Source organism: Nipponia nippon, unplaced genomic scaffold (genome assembly GCF_047370975.1).
Source record: "Nipponia nippon isolate SJK-2023a ecotype South Korea unplaced genomic scaffold, ASM4737097v1 scaffold_1, whole genome shotgun sequence".
Lineage (NCBI taxonomy): Eukaryota > Metazoa > Chordata > Aves > Pelecaniformes > Threskiornithidae > Nipponia > Nipponia nippon.
The window spans coordinates 128,109,031-128,129,622 of record NW_028262290.1 but is presented as its reverse complement, the minus strand read 5'-3'; the positions used below and the strand labels follow the sequence as shown (position 1 = coordinate 128,129,622).

Sequence of the window (20,592 nt, the reverse complement as noted above, 5' to 3'; positions counted from 1 at the left end):
ACACCGGCGGGGGGTATGGATGCTGCCTTATTCTAGGTATCTACGATAGGTGTTTGATCTGGGGTGCCAAGGCTCCAGACACAGTCAGCGATCTCCAGAGGGGAACCTAAACTAAAAGCCTAGTGCTTTCGTTTGACTATAACCCGAGTCTAGCTCCTGCATTGAGCACTTCAGCCAAATGCCGAAGGTCAGATGGTGTGGGCTGTCTTCGGTGTCTCTTTGCTCGGCATGACTCTTCGCGCTCCTATTTCTGCAATTCCTAATTTTGCCTGTGCTCGCAGTGTAGCACCTCCCCGTCTGACTCAACTTCTGAATTTCAAGCAGAGGGCCAAGTGCCTCAACTCCAGCATTTCATTTCCCTTTATTCAACTTAATCGTGAAATATCAAGCTCTTGCGATACGCAGCCGTGTCAAGAAGTAAAAATAAACATGTGGCTCTTTGAATTACTCCTCATACACGAAGCCACTCGTGTTTGTCTCATGGCAAATGTAAACAAGTATGTATGGGGTATGTAAGTGCACACTGGCCGTGCTTGCTTGGATGTGGACGCACTTCTCAGGGTACCCGCCAGGTTGCAGCTTTCATTAAGCTTCTAATATTCCGGCACTCCGTCACCTTCTTTCCTTTATTAATTAACGGATCGCACCGGACTCGTCAGCTCCGGCCCGCTGTGAGCTCCGAGAGGCGCCGGCGGCGGCCGCGGGCCACCTCACGGTACGCGGGAAGGGCCGTTGGGCCCCCGCCCTTCCTGCGTGCCCTGGCGGCCGTCGCCCCGCGCCCCGGCCGCTCTGACGGGCAGGGCGGGTGAAGGGCGCGGGGCCCCGACGGGAGGGGCGGGAAGGGCGCACGGAGCTCCCGTCCGGTGCGAGCAGCGCTGCGCCGACCCCAGGGCGGGGGAGAGGAGCAGGGAGCGGAGGATGCGGCCGGGCGCGGGAGCGGGGCGGCGGGGAGCGGGGCGGCGAGGAACGGGCTCTCCCGCCTTAGCCGGCAGCGGCTGCGCGGGCAGGGAGCGTGTGGAGGAATCCACCGATAACGCCGGGGCGGGGGGGCGGGCGGCCCGGGTCCTGCCCTCCGGCGGAGCGCCGCCGAGCTGCCGGAGGGGGGTGCTGGCGGCGGGGCCGCCCACTCCGCGCGGGGCCGGCCCCTGTGATTGGCAGCGGCGGGCGGGGGGGGCGAGCCCGGCTCGCTCCCTCTGCCTTCCCCGGAGAGTTTCCCCGCGGGGGCGGCCGGGGCTGCCTCTCCCCTCGGCGCTGCCGGCGTTTCCCCCCCTCGGGGCTGTTGCCGAGCGTTGAGCCGGGGGAGGCGGCGGCGGCGGCGGCAGCAGCAGAGAGCGAGGGAAGCAACCACATGAATCAGTTTCTCTCTGTATCCGGCTCCGGGCAGAAGCGGCGACCATAGCGGGGAGGAGGGGAGAGGGGGAAAAAGCGGCTACTGCAGCGGCAGCAGGGGGGCTCCCCTTGCCACCTTGCCGCCGAGGTGGGTAGCGGGGGCGCGGCGTGCGGGAGCGGGCCGGCTGCGGGCCGGAGGCGCGGCGGGTAGCGGCTCGGGAGGGTGGGCGGGCTGGGGGTGCTGCCGCCCGGGCCGCGGCTGTAGCCGCTGTGAGGCGGCTGGATGTCGGCAGGCAGCGGGGAGAGGAGAAAAGTTGCCGATGGCGCCCGGGAGGGTGCCCCGCGGGGCGGCGTTGGCGGTGCTGGCGTTCCGCCGCTTCTCGCCGTCGCGCGTGGCCGGAGAGGGGCTGCGGCGGGCCGTCCCCGCCGTGCGTGGGACGCGCTCTCCCCCGGGCGGGGGCCGGAGGGTTTGGAGCGTGTTGTTCTTCAAGTTCTCTTTTCGCTCCCGCTTCGTTGCTCTGCGATTGTGGCTTTCACTCTAAGGGTGAAAATACCGCCATCAACGGCTCTCTCCTTTTCCTGGTTGAGCAGTTCCTCCAGCCCCCCCCCCCCCCCCCCCTCACCGCCCCCCGGAGCGGGGCCGCGGCCGGGGCGGGCCGGCCCCTCTCCCCGCGGCGGGGCTGCGCTGGGTTCCCGCGCCGTGCCGCCGGCGTGCTGCGCGGCGCCACCCCCACCCCCCCACCGCCCCGGCCGCGCCAGACCCGCCGGGTCGCGGAGACCTCCCCCGGTCCCTGCTCTCCCACGCGTGTGTGTGTGTGTGTGCGTGTGTGCAGGGGAGCGCGCTGTGGTGTAACGCTCCCCCGCCCGCCGCCGCCTCGTGTGAGGGCAGGCTGTCACGTTTCGCTTCTTTTCCGTCCCCAGGTGCTGAAGGACTGGTGCTCGCCCAGACGCGACTGAGGCGTTTGTCCCCCCTTCCTGGAGCTACGCGGCCTCGGCTGCCAAATGTGCGGAGGGGAGAGACTTTTGCTCAAAATCCCCCGATCGTAAATACACAGAAAGCGGAAGAAGAGGCACCGCCGAGCAGCTGCAGGAGGAGGGGAGGGGGGCAGCAACATTGTTTCTGCTGTAGCCGGGGGAGGCTGATGGCGGAGTTCGGCAGCGGTGGCGGCACCGGCGGCGGGGGGCTCCCGTCCTCCCCGGGGCCGGTCCAAGGGAAGGTGGCCTTCAAGGCGGGAGACGGGGAAGGAGGAGGCGGAGGTGGCGGCGGGAGATCCCGCTTTGACAGTGCCGGCAGCAGCCGGGTCTCCAACGGGGACTGTGCCCTAGCGGGAGCCGGCGAAGAGCCGGGATCAGCTCCTCCTGCGAGCCCGGAGAGCAGCAGCAAAGAGAAAGGGTTTTCCACCAGCCAACAACGAGAAGGCAAGCCCGGCATCCCCCGGAGGAGCAGCATAATTAAGGTAAGAGCACTTGCTCCTCCCCATCTGGGTCTTGGCGCTTTCTCTGTGACAGAGACAGGGAGATACGGGCGATAGATTTGGCTCACAGAGCTTTGGCTCTAGATGAAAGGATAGGCGGCTTTTTTCTTTTTATTTTTTCCTGTGGTGAGGGGACTTAATTTTTCCTTTGTCAGAAGCGGACAACAGCGAGAGGGTGGCTCTATGCACATCCACGCTTGGGGGTTGGGAGAGCGTCACGTTTTGAGGTTTATTAAAACAGAAGGCGCTAACTCCTGTCGGGGAAGGCGAGAGAAAACTAGCTGGCTTGTAAAAAGACAACATGGGCACCAGCCTGGCAGGGAAGGACATGGCTTACACAGTATCTGTGCTATTCGGGATGCACCTGTGCAGCGCGGTTTCGTGGCTCCATTGGCTTGTGCGTGTGACAGGCACGCAGCAGGCGATGAGAGATTCGGGATCCCATTGGGCTGGGGGTGGGAGAAGGTAGAACAGGGAGCATTCTTCTTGCTAAAAGTGACAGCTCATTTAACAGTGGGCTGCCTTGCACTTCACCTAGAGAAGCATCTTTCTTTATATTGAGCTCCGCATATTCTGAATGCTAATATTTCAGCTTGAAAAGCAGGGGGAGCATCAGTGGTAAAATGTAGATTGGGGAAAAAGGAATGGGAGTGTTTTTTAATACAATTATTTATACAAATACAGTTGTTCTCTTTTCTTAAATCCACGGTTCCTGAGAGATGACACTTTGTCTTGGGTTAGCTTACCCAACTCCAGTGAAAATGTTGAGAGAACATGGAGAAATTACTCCGTTGGTATAAGGGCTGTACTAGCCGTAAAATGAAGCACAACTTCAAGTATGTAAGAACTGAGTTTAATCAAGATTAGCTAGATCAAAATCAAGCTACATTTGTTGTCTTCTTAGATATTTATGTGCCTCCAAAATCAGCATATGAAGTTCTGTTGGCTGGATGATGGAAAAACACGTGTAGAAATTCAAGATTAGTAGTGTATCTCAAGTTGTGTTACCGTCTCCTGGACCTTGCTGTGAAAACCAAGGGGAGAGCAAGGGCAGTCAGCAGTGGAACACATTTGACAGCCGGCACCCACCCTTCCTGTTCGAGCAGTGATGCTGGGTGTGTACGTTTGTGTCTGTGTGTGTGTTAAAGAAATTATAACAATAGACAAGGGGCAACTGAGCTCGGTGTTGGAATAACTTAATATTTACTGGATTTGCCAGTGATTTTTTCCCAGGTCTGATATTTCCTAACACTTGTTTTGTTTCTTCTGTGGTAGTCCAAGAAAGATACTAGCGTTGTTTGCAGGGTGTATCATGCCGTCATACTACTTTGTAGTGCATTATTTGATTATACAGCAACCTTCAGCCTCTCTAGGGACCAAACAAGGATACAATACATAGGGATTCGTGATATATTAAGATCAAGAAGCATGAGATAAGGAACTATGTTTTGGATTACATTTCATGAATACCGAAGTCAAGGTTCTTAGTTTCTGCAGAAATGATAGCACTTTGGAATATAAAATTATTTTGCTTTCTGCTATTATTACTGATGAATACCATTTTGCAAATGTGAACAGTAATCTGTTTAGCTGCCAAGAACTGACTACTACAACTTTGTGCTACCGTTTGAATAATTACGACATGAGTGGAAAGATCTGACAACGCTACATTTAAAGTTATGTGGTCGATAGTTATTTTAGATATTACTGTTTTAATACTTCTGGGAAAAATCACTTGTCTTCATATATATGGACTATTCTTCTGCCTGCTTAGTTCAGCAGTTCACAGGTAGTTTGAATCCGGTTGCATAGGTGCCGGTTGCGTAGGTGCATAGGCACCTAAAGGTGCCTTTTTTGATATGAAACCTTTTGGAAAATCTGGCATGAGTAGTAAACCTTAAGATGCTTCTTGTTTTCTGCTTTTGCAGAGCAAAAGTCTGTAAAACAGAGTAGAAAAAGTAAAATGTAATCTATTTTTGGAAAATGTTCCTGGAGTTCTAGTAACTTACATCAGTGATGTGAAACTGCTCTTAAAGAATATATGGAGTAACCTCAGGAAAGAGGTCTGTGCCATGCAGATGCAGATTTCATACCTTCATGCAAAATACAACATTGTTAGTTGATCTCTAAAATGTGCATTTATGGAATATCTAATACTTTAAATGTTTTGCCTGCCAATTACTGTGTAGGCTTTTGAGTCACAAACAGAAAATTGACATTTGAATAATAGTTCCAGTTGAGATTAAATACTTTAGAACTGCAAGTTTGTGCATGAAAATCAGGAGCAGAAATGTATTTTATTTTGGTTTTAGTCTGTGCTTCCATTGGTTGTCTATTTTCATAACCCTTCTCAGAGCAGTTGCTGCCTTTTTTTCCTTTCCTTTCTTACTTGCAATCTCTGATCCTTCTCTTTTTTCCACTGGTTCCATATTTTTTTATTTCTATTTTTATTTATTTTGTACACCTGTATAATTTTGACTTTTTCTTTCTTGTTTGGTACAAGAGGATATACTCTTTGAGGCTGAAGTGGCATCTAGGATGATGACAGGTGGTGGGGCCACTATTACTGGAAAAACTAATATGATCTTCATACCATGGTAGTTTACTTGGCCTTTCACTGTTGTATATAAGCTGCATTTAGGCCGAAAGTGTTAAAGATTGTACCCTTCATTTGTAGCAATTTTTATGGAATAGCCTGTTGCATTGCTTACCTTTGCTGAACCAAACTTGAGGGTTAGGGGCTAAGTATCTGTGTTTACAGAGACTTGTCCACTTTCTGTTTCTTACTTTCCATATTTATGAGATTCTGATTTTTCAGAGGTGATAGTGATGACACATTGTACATGGGATTTGGGCTCTTCAGATACCTGATTTGTGAACTAATTTATGTACCACTTATTTGTACATAGTGGTTTTTTTGGTCACTATTTTGTTTTTCCATAATATTTTCCTTGGTGCAACTAGTTATGGTTTCCTAGAATGTAGCTTCCTACAACAGTTCCTATCATAGTCCGTAAAGTGAATTTCCAGTGAGTCCATCTTGCAGTTCAAAGTGGATTTAAGCATCCTGTGAACTTCTCTTAGCTGCTCTGACAGTTGGCAGTGGGCTTGCTTTATTTTTGTGTGAGGTTCCTCTGCATCTTTCTTAAAGAGACTTTGAGGTGGTGGGAGTTTGAGAATCTTTAAGGTGGCAAATGACTTCTGTATATTTTTCCTCAGAGCTGCTTGCTTCCAGGGGTCTCAAGCAAACGCTTACGGAACCTCACAGTTTGTCAAAACTATAGACCTAGACGGAAAGAGATCCAGTGGGATAAATATATCTTTATTAGGAGAGGTGTTACAGTAACAAAGTGAGAAGAGATACACTTAGGAGAGACTGCAGTTATTTAGGAAGACAACAATGAGAAATAAATGGAGAAAGGTGGCTTGGCATTCTGTGAGCAGGAATGTTCTTACCAACATGTGTCTGGAAGCAAAGTCCAGGGGTTTTTTTGCGTATAGTAATACTGATCTCAGTGTCAATACATTTCTTGGCCGATAACTTAAACAAATTTGTGTCTCCCTTTTTCATTCTGGGTGTAAACTCAAGCTTTCATTTTGTAAAGTCATGCACTTGCTGAGCATTGGCAACTCCTAAGTTCCAAAGTCTGTGGGAAGAGAGGAACCAAATTTAGCAGGTAGATATTCTAGGGTATAATTTTCAGCAGCGCTTTGCTTTTGAAACTAAACATTCTTATATCGGTGTCGTTCTGCGACTGGGGAGTTCTACAGCATATGCATCAAGAGCTTCTTTTTTCTTATTGAAATGCCAGCTTACGTTGTTATCTCGTTCAGTCTTCTAAGATCTCTAGTTCATACTGTATACCTGTTTGTATCAGATGTACAAAATATGAAATATGGAGAATGTTATGCAGTATTTTCATAGAATCATAGAAATGTTAAGTTTGGAAAAGACCCTTAAGATCATCGAGTCCAACCGTTAACCTATCCCTGCCAAGTCCACCACTAAACCATGACCTCAAGCACCACGTCTACCTGTCTTTTAAATACCTCCAGGGATGGAGACTCAACCACTTCCCTGGGCAGCCTGTTCCAGTGCCTGACTACCCTTTCAGTGAAGAAGTTTCTCCTAATATCCAACCTAAACTTTGCTTGGCGCAGCTTGAGGCCGTTTCCTCTTGTCCTATCGCTTGCTACTTGGGAGAAGAGACCGACCCCCACCTCGCTAAAACCTCCTTTCAGGTAGTTGTAGAGAGCAATAAGGGCTCCCCTCATTTTCTACCACTCTGATTGTTTTAAAGGCTTTAATAAAGCCTTTTGTGTTCATAGTAAACTCTAAAGTAGTATTTTCAGTAGATCTAGGTTCTCTGCAGTCATAAATTACCTTGGCCACAATGGCACATGAGCATGTCTTTGTGGAGACCCAGGAATAGATTATAAAAGGATATAAAGGAGTTAGGTTGCTGGAATCAGTTTAAAGTATATGAAATTACCTGATTTTCAGTCATCTTTCATATTTGGAAAGAAACCTGTGTAGTCACTCTGTTGAGGTATATATATATGCATTTATGCCCAAGTAACTTTCCAATGTGCTGGATGTTTTCAAGTCAACTTGATTGAGCAGTCACAGGCTCAAAGGTGCTAAGACTCCTTAAGTTCAAAGAAAACAGCCATATAGAGGAAAGAAGGAGAAAACTAGTATGTACTTTCTTTCTCCATGCCCTTTCCCCTTGGAAACAAAAAAGCTGCAGTATGAGCTGAATTCTTCCTAGTTACAGAAGATCTGCGTGGAAGAAAGACACGAATGTCCCAACAATAGAAGATGTTTTGCTCAGAGCACACGTGTTAATTGACACCAAAATTGACACCACAAAAAAAGCATCTATTTAGGAAACAAGGCTGTGATAGTTGCGCTACTCCTACGTCTTACCTTGGGCAGGCTTTCAACTCGACAACTGAAGCGCAGATTTTTCTGAGGAGCTGTTTCTGGATTTGTTTTGTTTGTTTGTTTCTTAGTTTCTTCTTGTTGATTTATTAATAGATCTCTCTTATCTCTTTGGTTTGCCAGATAGTATGAGAGATCTGAATGGCTAACTGCAGCTTCATAAATCCTGGAGCTTTCTTTTAGGGGATACTTTCTCTTTGATTTGTTGGACTCTCAGCTAGACTATAGAAGGTTACCAGCACCTATCAGTGTTTGTATTCCTCCTTCTTCATCGTCTACTACTTATTGGGTACTGGCTTCCTAATTTTTAAAATATAATCTATATTTTAAAACAATACTTATCACTGTATAGTAGCTCTCCCTAAATCATGTTTTCTGTCATACAAAAGCTGTATACCTTTGGTATTTGCCTATAGTAGTGTATACATACATTAGACATATATATCAGGCATTTTACTACTTGCTAACAGTGATGCTGGACTGGGATATGTATTATGTCACAGCCACTGAGTGAGTATGTTGCACGTTGCATTTGGTATATGTTTTTATCTGCATTAGTACTTTCTGTAGACCACAGTAATCAGAATTTTATTTGGATGTATGTAATACTATTTTTAAAAAAAGAAACAAAAGGTGTTTGTAGAAACAGGTACACAACAATATTCACTTTACCCAAGTTCAGCATGTAATTTAGTTAGCTTACTTACTATAGGCCATGAAGAGAAAATATTTTTTCCAAAAGATGACTTGGAGCGGGAGCTTAATTTGGATAAATTTAGCTTCTCTGACTTCTCTTCTGGAAGAGCTTATCTGTCTATTTCTGTTGACTGAGTAGAGAGCTTGGCTAGTGTGAATAATAGCAACTCCTTCACCCCCTCCACCCCCAAATCCTTAGAATATCCACAAAACATGTTCAGTCTGTTCAGTGGTGAAAAAAATTATTGTTATTTAAAAATCATTGTGAATACCTGATGAGGGTTTTTTATGCCTATTATCAGGCTTGATAAAAAATAAGAACTATTAGTTTAGACTTTTTTTAAACTAGGAATTAGAGCAGTAGTCTCCTACCCATGGGTCACAGATGATACATTGTTCCCATGATTTGGTTGCACTCATGGAAGATTAAAAAATTTAAACTGAGACTGACAGGAGAAGTTAATTGCATAGTTTCCCAGTCTTTGCTGGTCCATGGGTGATAATGATGTAGGTCTTTACATTATTCTCACTGACTCTATTAAAAAAAAACCCCTAAATAAAATTTGCCGATTGTCTATCTTTAAGGGCCAAATTAACTTAAAACACATAATACAACTATATTGATTCTAAAATATTTATCTTTGCACACAAATTTGGGATTTTGTTCAAAATTCAGAAATCTAACTATAAATAGACTAGCAGGTAGGTTTTGGGGAAGAAAGGTGTATAATAATTTATGTTTAACATACATGGAGAAGAGGAAAATACGATAAAATGCAGCAGCATATGTGCATTGAAGAATGCTTAAAAATAGGGCTGGAAGAAACCTCAAGAGGTCAGTCTACTCTGCTCCGCTGCTGTGTTACAGGATCAACTGTTAATGAATGTCAGTATGATTCTCTTTGTCTTTTAATCACCTTTTGTTTGTGATCCTTCTGTGCAAGCTGATTATTCCTCTTTGTATATGGGCAAAAGCAATCATCTGCACAGAGTTTAAAAGCTCGTACTTGTCTTACTGACTGCATTCTAATTATTTCAGATCATATCTTCAATTTGTCATGTTTTTTGATTTTAACTTAACATCTAACATGAATGCAACTCTTCCATCTTCAGGTGAACAGTCAGATTTAACTATGCTGTCATTTCCATCATATAATGATATATGTTTTTTTTCATTAAATGATTGTAGTTTATGGGTTTTAAATATAAGTTCAAGTGCTATATTCCATGGTTAAGCTAAAAATCAGTTATTTTTACTCTTTACCACCTGTAAACTGGGCGATATGATGTTGCAGAACCTAATTCAGAAATAAAATTTATGAGAAAATGTCTTTCCTTCTAAATATATTCAAATAATAGTAAGTACAAATTTATACTATGCTTACTAGATTGCAGCATTGGCACCAAAAAGGCTGCTTTGAAAGGGGCTGGTTTGTTTGTCTTTAAGGAGAGTAAGTAGCAAGTAAGTGTCATCTTTCCCTGTTTCGCAGTTGTGTTTATAAAGACTATCGTTACTGTTTCACAGTTGATTTTCACATCTGGCATGCCTTTTAAACATGGGGTAGTGCCATCACTGTACTAACTTCTGTATGGAGCGATCCTTTGCAAGGATATGTTGCCCATCTTGACTGCAGTGCATCTCTCAGTTTCTACTTAACTAGTTACTTTTCAAGAACTGTCCGTACAGACTCATCTGTCCCTTGCTTCTGAAGAGGAGCATGCCTGAATTCACTCACCTCTTGCCTCTTCCTAGACCTTGACCTCTCCAAACATCCATGTTCAAGACAGCGAAGGGTGCAATACAGCACGTGACTGGAAATCAGCAGTACTGAGCCTCACAGTGTTAACTGGTGCAGCCTTGGGAAAGTTAAATAGATGTGATTCATTTTTGCCTCTCCTGGGATTTCTTTTAATGTCATTTGACCCTCCGGAATAAGTAATAAAATATCCCTGAGTACTTCGGATTGTATACTGTGTTCAGGGATCTTTTCAGATACCAAACGTTCATGTTCTGGAAATCGTAGCGCATCGTTCGTAAGCGCAGGCAGGCAGGAAGTGCCTTCAAACAAACAAACAAACAAACAAACAAACAAAACCCTTTTCAGAATAGCGGCTGAGAGTCTTACAAAATGAAAAATACAAAATACAGGATCTTAAGCTGGATTTCCAAATTGACTGTAAAATATTTACTTTAATAAAATAAACTTACTTGTGGGTTTTATTTTGGTGTAGGAAATAGGTACCTCACAAATATATAGCAGATAATTGATATTATGCATATTAGTGTCATGACTGTCCTAATACCTTTCCTAAAATTGCTGCAAATGGTTTGCTATTTCCTTTAAATTATGACATAATCGGTATTGCAGAAGAAAAAGAATTGATACTGTTTTGTTAGAAAGCATTTCGACAGAATTTTAAAGTTCTTTTTATGGCTCAGCTTCTGTGATTATAACTTCTTTTTTCTTTCCCTATTTTCTTTTCCTTTTTTTTTTGTCCTTTTTTCTTACCAGCATTATTATTTTGCCTTCACTAAAAAAGGCAGAGCATTGTAAGGTTCTGTGTGTGCTTTGATGTGTTGGCATCCATGTATGTGAACATATCCCCATCCTTCACTGCCCTTTATTGTGCAGGATAGGAGAGGAAGAATGATTGTGAAATTCTGCAGCAGCAAAACGGTCTGCATGGTTTTTGTTTCGTGAAGCACCTCTTATGATGGACAATCCTGGATGCTTTATATATTTCATTACCTAGTTCCTGATGACAAAAGTGTTTGACGTTGTCTATCAACGGTTTACTCTAGCCACATTCGTTAAAATAAATTGTAAATGACTGTTTATGTAAATAAAAAGAAATACTTAATTTCATTGCTTAATTCTTTATATTATTAAAGTGTGATTTGGACTAAAAGGACAGGAATTCAGCTCACTGTCAAAGCTTTTGTTTAGATTGTTTTCTTCCTACAAGTTGTTGTTGTTGGCTTTAGGATAGGCACTTGTTTATTGAGTTTAGGTAACTCCTGTAAACAGTACAGGAACAATTTAAAAAAAAAAAAAAGCAAGAGCGCACTTTAATTTTATATACTCTGCCATGCTTTTTCCTTTAGTAAATTGGCAGAATGAACATCTTTCATGTATATGTTGTAGAAAAAGTTGGTTTCTGAGTTGCTGAAATAATACTTACATTCATTGCCATATTTATATATTTACAAATCCATATATTTTTGCTACACGGGCAGGAAAAACTCAGTAATAGTTGGAAATAAATTACTTCAGGAAATAGCTTGAATCAACTGAAATGTATTTTGCCATTTACAGAGAATGGTCACTAAATCAGTTTTTTTTAGATATGCTGATAGCAGATTGTTGCAAAAAGCATTTCCAGTCTGAATCCTAGTGTTAAAGGCTAATATTTGTGTGAAATGAGAATGTATTTAGTCATGGCACGTTACTACCACATAGTGGAGAAAGCTAGAGCAGACATAAGTAGTTTGAGTTCGGATACCGTTATGTTTTTCTTGCTTTTGAAGAACCCCCAAGAGTATTTTATGGCTTATTGGAGGTACTTCATTTGTTAAACTCCAACTCTTCTTTATTTTCTCTTTGTTCCCAGTTGTAGTAGTTGCAGTGATGCATCTCACGAGCATTGTTTGAGGTTGGCACTTTGCAGCTTTATTTGTTCCTCATCTTAAATAACGCGGACCATATGCCTCACGCTTTGTCCTTCTTCAGTGAATGGCCAGCCTGACTTGGACTCTGCTCTGAGAGTGGTGGTATAGCGTGAAGGCACTGAGTGCTTCTAGTTGTGAGTGTTATCTTTTGGTATTTTGTAGATTTAGAAGTAAGGCTGTGGAAGAAGTCATAACATTAGTCTTTTACCATCCTGCTTGGCCTGGTTCTGGTTTGCGGCACCTTGTCTGTTGTGTCACCCTGTCTGTTCATCCCTCCCCTTCTTTGGTCTCTCCCCATCCCCTATACAGCTTGGCTTTTCTGCTTCAGCAGCAGAGAGACCACAGACTGGCCACACTCTGCTTTTCTTCTTGAAGAGCTAGCGGGGATCCTTCTGTTCGCAGCAAAGTGCTAGAACAGAGCAGAGCTCTCTGTGTGGTGTGTGCAGTCCTTCAGTAGTTCATCTCTGCTTGTCAGTCCCCAAAAAGGAGTAACAGAAAGAGAGCGCAGGTTCCAGTGCAAGGCTGTTGGCCTTCACAGTGGGTTTAAGTCCCACCGGGTTTGAGGCCTGAACCTACGATCAAGGCTGACTGCACAGCTTAGGGTAGATGCATCTGTTTCCCCCAGTCTTCAAAAGTTGCCAGCCCTTGTGAATTTAAGAAAGGCTGCCCTGGGTCAGACCGAAAGTCCATTTGGCTCATTAGCTTTCCTCCAACAGCAACACTATGAGATAGAAGAATAGAAAAAGCCTCCTCTCCTAACATCTGCTCCCAGTGTTAAGTAATTTGGAGCTAAGACATCTCTGTGTTTAATAATCCTTATGGTTTTTTTTTTTTTCCCCCATTAATTGTCAAAGGCCTTTTGTAAGCTTTGTAAGCTTTTCACCACTGTAACATCCTGTGGCAGTTTCTTAACTACGTGTTGTGTGAAGAAGTCCTTTTCTTCCTGGTTTTACGTGGCAGCTACTTAACTTGTTTACCTGATAACCCTGGTTCTTGTGTTAGCACAGATAACAAATAATTGGTTTGTACTCACTTTCTCTATTCCACAAATGAGTTTAAAGGTGTTCATCACATTTGCTTTATGTCATCTTTTTTTCCAGGCTAAAGAATCTTAGTGTATTTAGTTGTTCCACCTATTGAAGCTTTTCTGTGCTTTTTTCATTCTGGTGCCTTTTTATGTATTTTTTCCTTCCATTTGATTAATTTTTTGCAGTGTGTGACTAGAATGGTCTTCCAAATGTGTGCCGGACAAACGTGTAAATCCACTATGGCATAATGAAGGTTTAGCAATATTGTGATACTAAGTTGAACTATAATTTATTTATTTTTAGTGTTGTCATCATCAAAGATTTAAATGGTATCACTGGCACGAATTGGCCTTGGGAGAGTGCTGTTAAAACCTTTTACTAAATATTTAAAACCTTCTCTTTGAAGAACTGTATAGGAATGTCTGTGCTGGTGATGATGCTTGTGTTGGAAGTGGTTGGCATTAACATCTTTGCAGGAGACTGAAGTTCTGTGAGAAATCTTTTAACACGTTATAAAGCCTTTTTATGGTACTGGTGACACAAAACATTGCTGATTAGCACATCTAGCTTCTGGCTATGGTCAGGTACATTTGTTTGCCCAGTAGCAGAATAAAATAGCATGGACATTGCATAAAGCTGAACAATATAGCACTCATAAAAGTGCTTTCATTTTATAATAAGCTGTTAAATATGAAACAGGAAGGATCTTGTTTTTGAAAATGCGGTCTTGATAGTATTTTGGATGTCCTAGATTTCTGCATTTTAAGGTTCTTGCTCAACACTCACGTTAATGGATTATTTTAGCCAATCTTTTATTTCTTCTGCTTTTATAATGTGTGAGGCTCTTCAGGATGCCTGTGTCAGAGTCCAGAAGAGCCAAGAAGGCATTCCTAGTCTTTAGGAAACTCATACAAAGTATAACAATGAGATCAGATAGCTTCCTGAAAATAGAAGAGCATCTAATGTTTCCCCTCAGAGAAGAATTGGTCTGAGGATTAAAAAGGTTATTAAATGGTTACAGTAATCAATGAAGGAGAAAAATAACTAGACGTTTTTAGGTCCCACAAGATTGGTACAACAGCATTATCTTGGAAGGAAATCCCAACACTTTTGTCACTTGAGCTGTTGAAAATAGAAATGGTGTGAGGTGTCTGTCAGGATGCTCTCCTGATTTTTTCTTAGGGTTATCTCCTTTTTTTTTCTCCCTTGTTTTCTTTTTTTTTTTCCTTTCTCCTTTGAGGAAGGAAATTGCTTTGTTTTCTTTTTCCCTTCTTAAGAACTTTCTGTCTACTGCAAAGGGGAGTAACCCCTATTAGCCCGCTCCTTCTCAGTTGGGCTGCTGTGTTGAGACAGGAGAAGACACCTTTGTTATTCCTGAATTCCTGAGGATTCCTGAATCCTCATGCTTTTGTGTGTCCACTTTGTGACAAAGTCCAGTGTCTGACTCGAAATTTCTGAGCATCACTGTCAGCAACGTTATCTTTATGTAATTCTTAAGTTTCAAAGCTTCAGATAATTCTACTGCTTGTTTTAAAATGTTTGATTAAGTGTTATTTTTCTTCTGTTTGAAAGTGACACACCCTCGGAGTAACAGGAATAGAACATGACATGGATTTACGTTGTTTTACATGTGGAAATGAATATTTCTGTCCATAAATATTGAAATTAACCTCACAAAAGAGTAGTTTAGGAGTTCCTGCCTTGCCAGGAGAAAATTTACTTTTTTTTGTCCTGGTAATTGCTGATGAACTTTTATATTAACCAGAAATCATAGCTCAAATATATACTTTCAGTGTGGTCAGCTGCAGCAAATACATTTTTTTTCTTCCACACCTAATCCCAAATTCAGCTCTGTCCTTAGCGGGTATATAAAATTTACTATAGTAAGTGTGTATGGGGGGAGGTAAGGGGGATAAAAAAGAGCCTTGTGATTAAAGCTTTGGTCTCTAAAAAATTGTTTGCAAGATTAATCACTTGCCACAGACCTAAGACTCTTGAATTAATTGTATTTTTACAATTAAAATAAGATTCTAATGTTTAGATTTATAGTACAGTCTGCAAACAAACCCTGGATATACTGGAAATATTTTGAAGTGAATAATTAATTATTGAATTTATTTCAGGTCTTTCTCACTTTTTCTGGTGAATTTAGTAAAATTACATTATGGAATACCATCAACTAAATGCATCTTTTGCCGAGAAAACATACCATCTTGTGATTTAACATGGTGCCTAATTGTCCACCATGAAATAGGTTTTATATTATTTCGGTAGATGCTCAGAGTACTTTACTGAATGGTACTTGTGGCTGAGGTGATGGAGAAATAAGAATTTTCTGATGTGTTCTGTTAAAAAATACAGCATATCTGTTAAATGTTTAAAAACTTCTGGTATGAAACAAGTACATGTGAAATTATTTAGTATATGAAACAGAAATGCAGAGCAACATTATGTTTTTTTTCTGTTTGGTTCAGAACCTTACCCGTATCTGCCATGTCACTAAATTTTGCAAGAATCATCAAAATTAGTCATAGTGAAAGCTACTCCTTCGTGTTTTCTTTTTTTTTTTTTTTTGCTTGCTGCTTAAAATACTTAACTACAGTACAGTTCTGTGTTCTAGAAATGCACACCTCATAACCGTTCCTTATTTTAAATGTCTGATCTGCACCACTTAACAAAACAACGGTTGATGGGAATAAATCATGGGCTTCTGCTGCAAACTTCTGTTTGCTGCTTTGATCATAAGCCAGGTGGGCTCTTGTGTTTCTTTGCTTCTTTATTCCAGTATTTTTCAAAAATATAGTACTGAGTGAAGTCTTGGTCCATTGGTTTAAAAATCTTACGTAATTGTTACCAATGCAGTTGCATGAACCTTCCTCTTTTTACTTGCCTAGAAGACACCGCCAACAAACTTCTGGAGGTCCTTGCAGGGCAATATAAACAGTATTGGTCTTGCACTGATCAGCTGATTATGCAGTTTAAAGCCCTTTGTAACTTTCCCTATCCTTGAATTCTGATTATATTCAGGATAAAACCAGTATTATTGAATATTGCTGTCCATGAAGTTGACTTGCAATAAGTCCTTATGAAAAGTAGGCTCATAAGCATAGTAGTAACTTCTCCAGCCTTATCCTTGAACATTTTGGGACTCCCCAGCTGAATTTTCTTGCTTTGTTGATCCCCCAGTTGCTTTAGGCAGTGCATACTCTTTTGCTTACTTCGATTGTCCTTTTCTTTGGTTTAACTGTAGTGAAACCCTTTGAGATAAAGTGTATGAAGTACATGTTTTGCATTCCTGTTATGTTTACCTACAGTAGTGTCTACCCTTAACATTGAAAAATCACAACTCAAGTCCTCAAACTCTGATTTTCTTTACAAATCATAAGACATGAAAATTAATATATTGGTTTCCTTTCAGTGGTCCCTTGACTTAAGGCATTCTGCTATATTTTCTTTTTGCTTTTGTTTCTTTGTCTATTTTTTCTTTTTTATTGGCAAGATTAGCAAGATGCTAATGTTTATTTTAAATAGTTTCAAACTCTTCCTTTTAGCAAAGATTTCATGAGTTTTGTAGTTAATTGTCTAATGTTTAGTTATGTTTAGGAAGAATGTTAACTGTTCTTTAAATTGATCCTATATTTAAACTATTTGTTTCAGCAATTTGAGAGCAATTACCATATATTTCTGAATTGTGTCAGAATAGAAGCCCTGCAAGCTTTATCCACATACTGTGGTGATAACAGGGATCAGATGCTCACAAACTTCTGTTTAGCTGTATTAGACTATATATGAGAGCTGTATTAGACTATATATGAGGATTTCTCTAGAGGAAAAGAAATTAGGATAAACAGTTCTACAAAATTCTCGAAACATAACCAGTTACAGAAAGCTGAGGACCTAAAGTATACCCATTAAAAAAAAAGTTCTGATAGTTAAGAATTCTTAAAATACTGTTCTTGACAGACAGAACTTTAGAAAAAAGGGTGAGGCCTCAATTCAAAGCTCTTAATTTGTTATACTAGAAAGGGATAAAATAGTTCTGTATTAGTTCAGGCCAACAACTTGGCAGGAATTTAAATCTGAGTCCAAGGTTTCTGAAACCAGAGGCTTGAGAATGTTAGCAGGTTTCAGGGCTGGTAATGAAGGGGAAATACAATGATTTCACAGATAGCTGAGATACAAATCATAGCCACAATGTTTACAGGAGTTACTTGAAAAATGTAGGGTTACATAGGATAACAAACAGAAAGAGATGGGTTAAGTGTTGGTGTTGCATATGTTCCTTGTTGGTAAGTAGTAGGGCAGTTTTTGAGAGCCAGTGGAAAACATAATGGCTTTTTGGTCGTGGGTCAGGATGAGTTTTATGCCAAGAATAATGTGACTGAATGAGGCAAAATATTTTTGAGTCCTTTACCTACAAGTTTGGTAGCTCATAAATGATTTCAGCACGGTATAGCATTGTGGAAAGCTACATTTATTGGTATTTTGTGGTGGTGGTTTTTTTTTTTTTTTTCTTTCTTTCTGGGATGCCAGTTAATTTCTTGCTGGAAAGCATCTTGGGAGATCTTATTGTGAGAGGCAGTTGTTGAGCAGCAGCAAAATCCCTCTGTGACTTGTCAAATCATCTTCTCTCAGCATTACAGTGTATGAAGTTAATGCAACATTTCTTAACCCTCTTCTGGAAATATGGTTCTTTTTATGATGGTTCTTAGTTTATAAGATTCCTTTCTTAATATAGGCGGGATAAAATTTTGTGTCTAATACATTTTTCTTTTGTTTCTACCCTACTTTTAATGAAAGTCATGGCCATCCCAGGGAGGAAGCTGCATTTTCTCTCCCATGTTCCAGTGGGAAAACAAACAGGACTGCCATTCTTGCACCTGCTGCATTGAGGAAAGGGAGAGAGGCAACACTTTAGAGAAAATAAAACATGTTTGGACTTCAGTCTTAAATTGCACTACTGCTCAGGAGTAAGAAACGTTCTCATCCAACTATGTTTATGTAGATGATACAGGAGAATTCTCTTCACTATGTCTGTGGTCATTCTGTACATACACTAGCTGCAGTTCTGTGAAGCAGAAGTTGTGCTGCTTGAAACTTCCTCATTTCCATCCCTGTTGTTTTTGTAGCTTGCCAAACTCCTTATTTGTTTTAAATCAGCAATGAAAAGCCGTTTCTTCTTGCCTCCAGGAAATCTTTGTTTTAATGTAATTTGTTATTGTAAAACATGATAAGAAATGTACTAAAGCTGTAGGAGACTTTGAATCAAAACTGTTGCTGAAAAATGTACTTATCTCACATTTTCTTTCAGTGTTCAGAATAACTCATTGGGAGAAGGTGACACCTGCTAGAATTTTATAACCCTCTTTTGTTTACATGTAAGAATTAAAAAAAACCCAAACAACTCTGGGTTTAAGCTGTAACTGCAACCATGAATAGTAGAAAAATTTCAAAGTTTATGGTCATCTTTTCTCCAGTTTTTCCTTGACCAAAGTATTTTGAGATTCCTTACTAACGGTATTTGTTACGCTCAACCTCTCACAATCTGTTTTCCTCCAGTGATTGCAAAGCTTATTAGGGATGAGACACTCGTTTGCACTAGTATAGCATAGAGAAACAGGGTCTCAGAAATCAATGTAAGGGACAGAACAGTGATCAAGAAAATGTTTCTTACATATTATTTCTTATAATACTTTGGAAAGAAATCTGGCAGTTTTTCAAATGGAAGGAAATAAGCACTTGATGTAAAAAGTGGTCTTTTAAGGTGGCATCATATAACTCCTTCACGTTTAATTCCGTCCACGTTACCTTTTTTTCCCCTTTTTTTTTTTTTCTGCGTGTGTGAGATTGTGGGGAGTTTCTTCTCTGGCCTGCCTGTTATTTGAGTTCTAGTAGTTGACCTGTGTTGGTAGCTCAGAACACTAAAAAGAATAGTGTAACTTTATTTTTCTCTACTATATGCATAAAATTATTTTATTATATGTGTTTCTTCTTCTTGTAGCATGCATGTCCATTGTGTATCACTTCATGTTTTTGGAACCTTTTCTTTTCTTTTCTTTTAAAAGGTAGTAGCATGAAGTTATTGTCATTTTCTTGGGCCAAACTTGTAAGCTTGTTCTATTTTGTTTAATGCGCAGGATTAATTGAATCGACTACTTTTATTTTGGTGGATATATGTATTTTAAGGGGAGGACCAGTTTGCCAGGAAGACAAAATATCCTCATTAATATCAGTATCATTGAATCAAAGTTGTGGTTTTCATGATATTTGTTCCTGATTCATAGGAATGTTCTTGATTCACAGGATTCATTGGAAGAACCAGATGTGTGAATAAACCAGAATTCTACTTGCATTTAAAATTGTCAATATAAACTTAGAAGCAGGGATACTTTAAATATTCCTTAATTAATTTGAGACTAATCAAAAATACTAGTTAATGCTTCAGGTTTATTTTGTGGCTTGGAGATGATTAACTACACAGGAAGAGAATGTTGTGTTGCTGTGGCTTTCCAAATGTGCCAGCTGGCTTCTGGTCCATACTGATACCAGTTTGCCGTTCCAACAAGTTTGTATCATTAAAAAACCACACCACAATGCAGGTCAGAGCATTAAGGGAGAGCGTGTATAGAAAGGGAAAAGGGAAAGATACAGAGTATTAGAGTTGCACATATCTTGTGCTCTGGTTCTTCTGCATCTCGTTTTCCTTTACACTTTGATACAGCCAAGGAGAAAGGAAATGAAAAGTAGCTCAAAGCTACCTTATATATTCCTGTTCTCTTGGGGCCAGTCACAGATGTGGTAGTAGGATCCTTACCATGAGCGAAAATAGCTTCATGAGTTGTTGCAAAGGCTCTGTATGTAAGTTCCCCAGTAAAACTCACTTCCATCTAGCCAGTGTTCCTGTTAGAAAATAAAAGGTGGATTTTTGGAAGATGTTAAACTGGTAGTTAGCAGCTGCTCTGTTCCAGTGGTGTGCTGCAAAGCAAGCATGATGATGCAACAATCTCCATCATTTGAAGTGGATCAGAGACTTAAAAACTGGAATATAAATTCATGTTTTTTATTCTCAAACACACATCTCTCTCTTAAGGTTTCTTAAATCTTCTGTTAATAATGGCCTTTCTGCATCTAGCCCATCATCTTATCTCCAGTGAGAGTGGGCATGCAGAAGAGTGCTTGAATGCAGGCTCTGAGAAGCATGCAAGGAAGGCAAAGCTGAAGGCCATCTAGGCAAAGTATGAGCAACAGGACAAAACAAACTGATGGGTGAGTGCCCACTGAATAGATACGAGATGGGGACAACCTGGTCAGAAAAGTACAGGGAGTGGAGTTGCATGGCTTGGCAAAGGCTGAACGCTTAGTAACTGAAAAAGACAGCTCAGTGCTGAATGTCCAGGCTGCCCTGTCCCTGATCCACAAGCACTGGCTGGATTCTAGCACAGGGAAGGA

General features: G+C 41.5%; 1 protein-coding gene across 3 annotated transcripts in view; it reads left to right on the top strand.

The window, feature by feature from the left end:
• The first annotated feature begins 1,186 nt into the window (after positions 1 to 1,186).
• Positions 1,187 to 20,592, top strand: part of PLCL2 (phospholipase C like 2) — a 106,673-nt gene continuing 87,267 nt past the window's right edge. For all 3 annotated transcript variants that reach the window (XR_015707806.1, XM_087771882.1, XM_087771892.1), the window contains exons 1-2: positions 1,187 to 1,477; positions 2,251 to 2,786. Coding sequence is in view for 2 of the 3 variants with exons in the window: in XM_087771882.1 (XP_087628008.1) it covers positions 2,472 to 2,786 (315 nt within the window). In the remaining variant the exon portion in view is untranslated. The remainder of the gene's footprint in view (positions 1,478 to 2,250; positions 2,787 to 20,592) is intronic.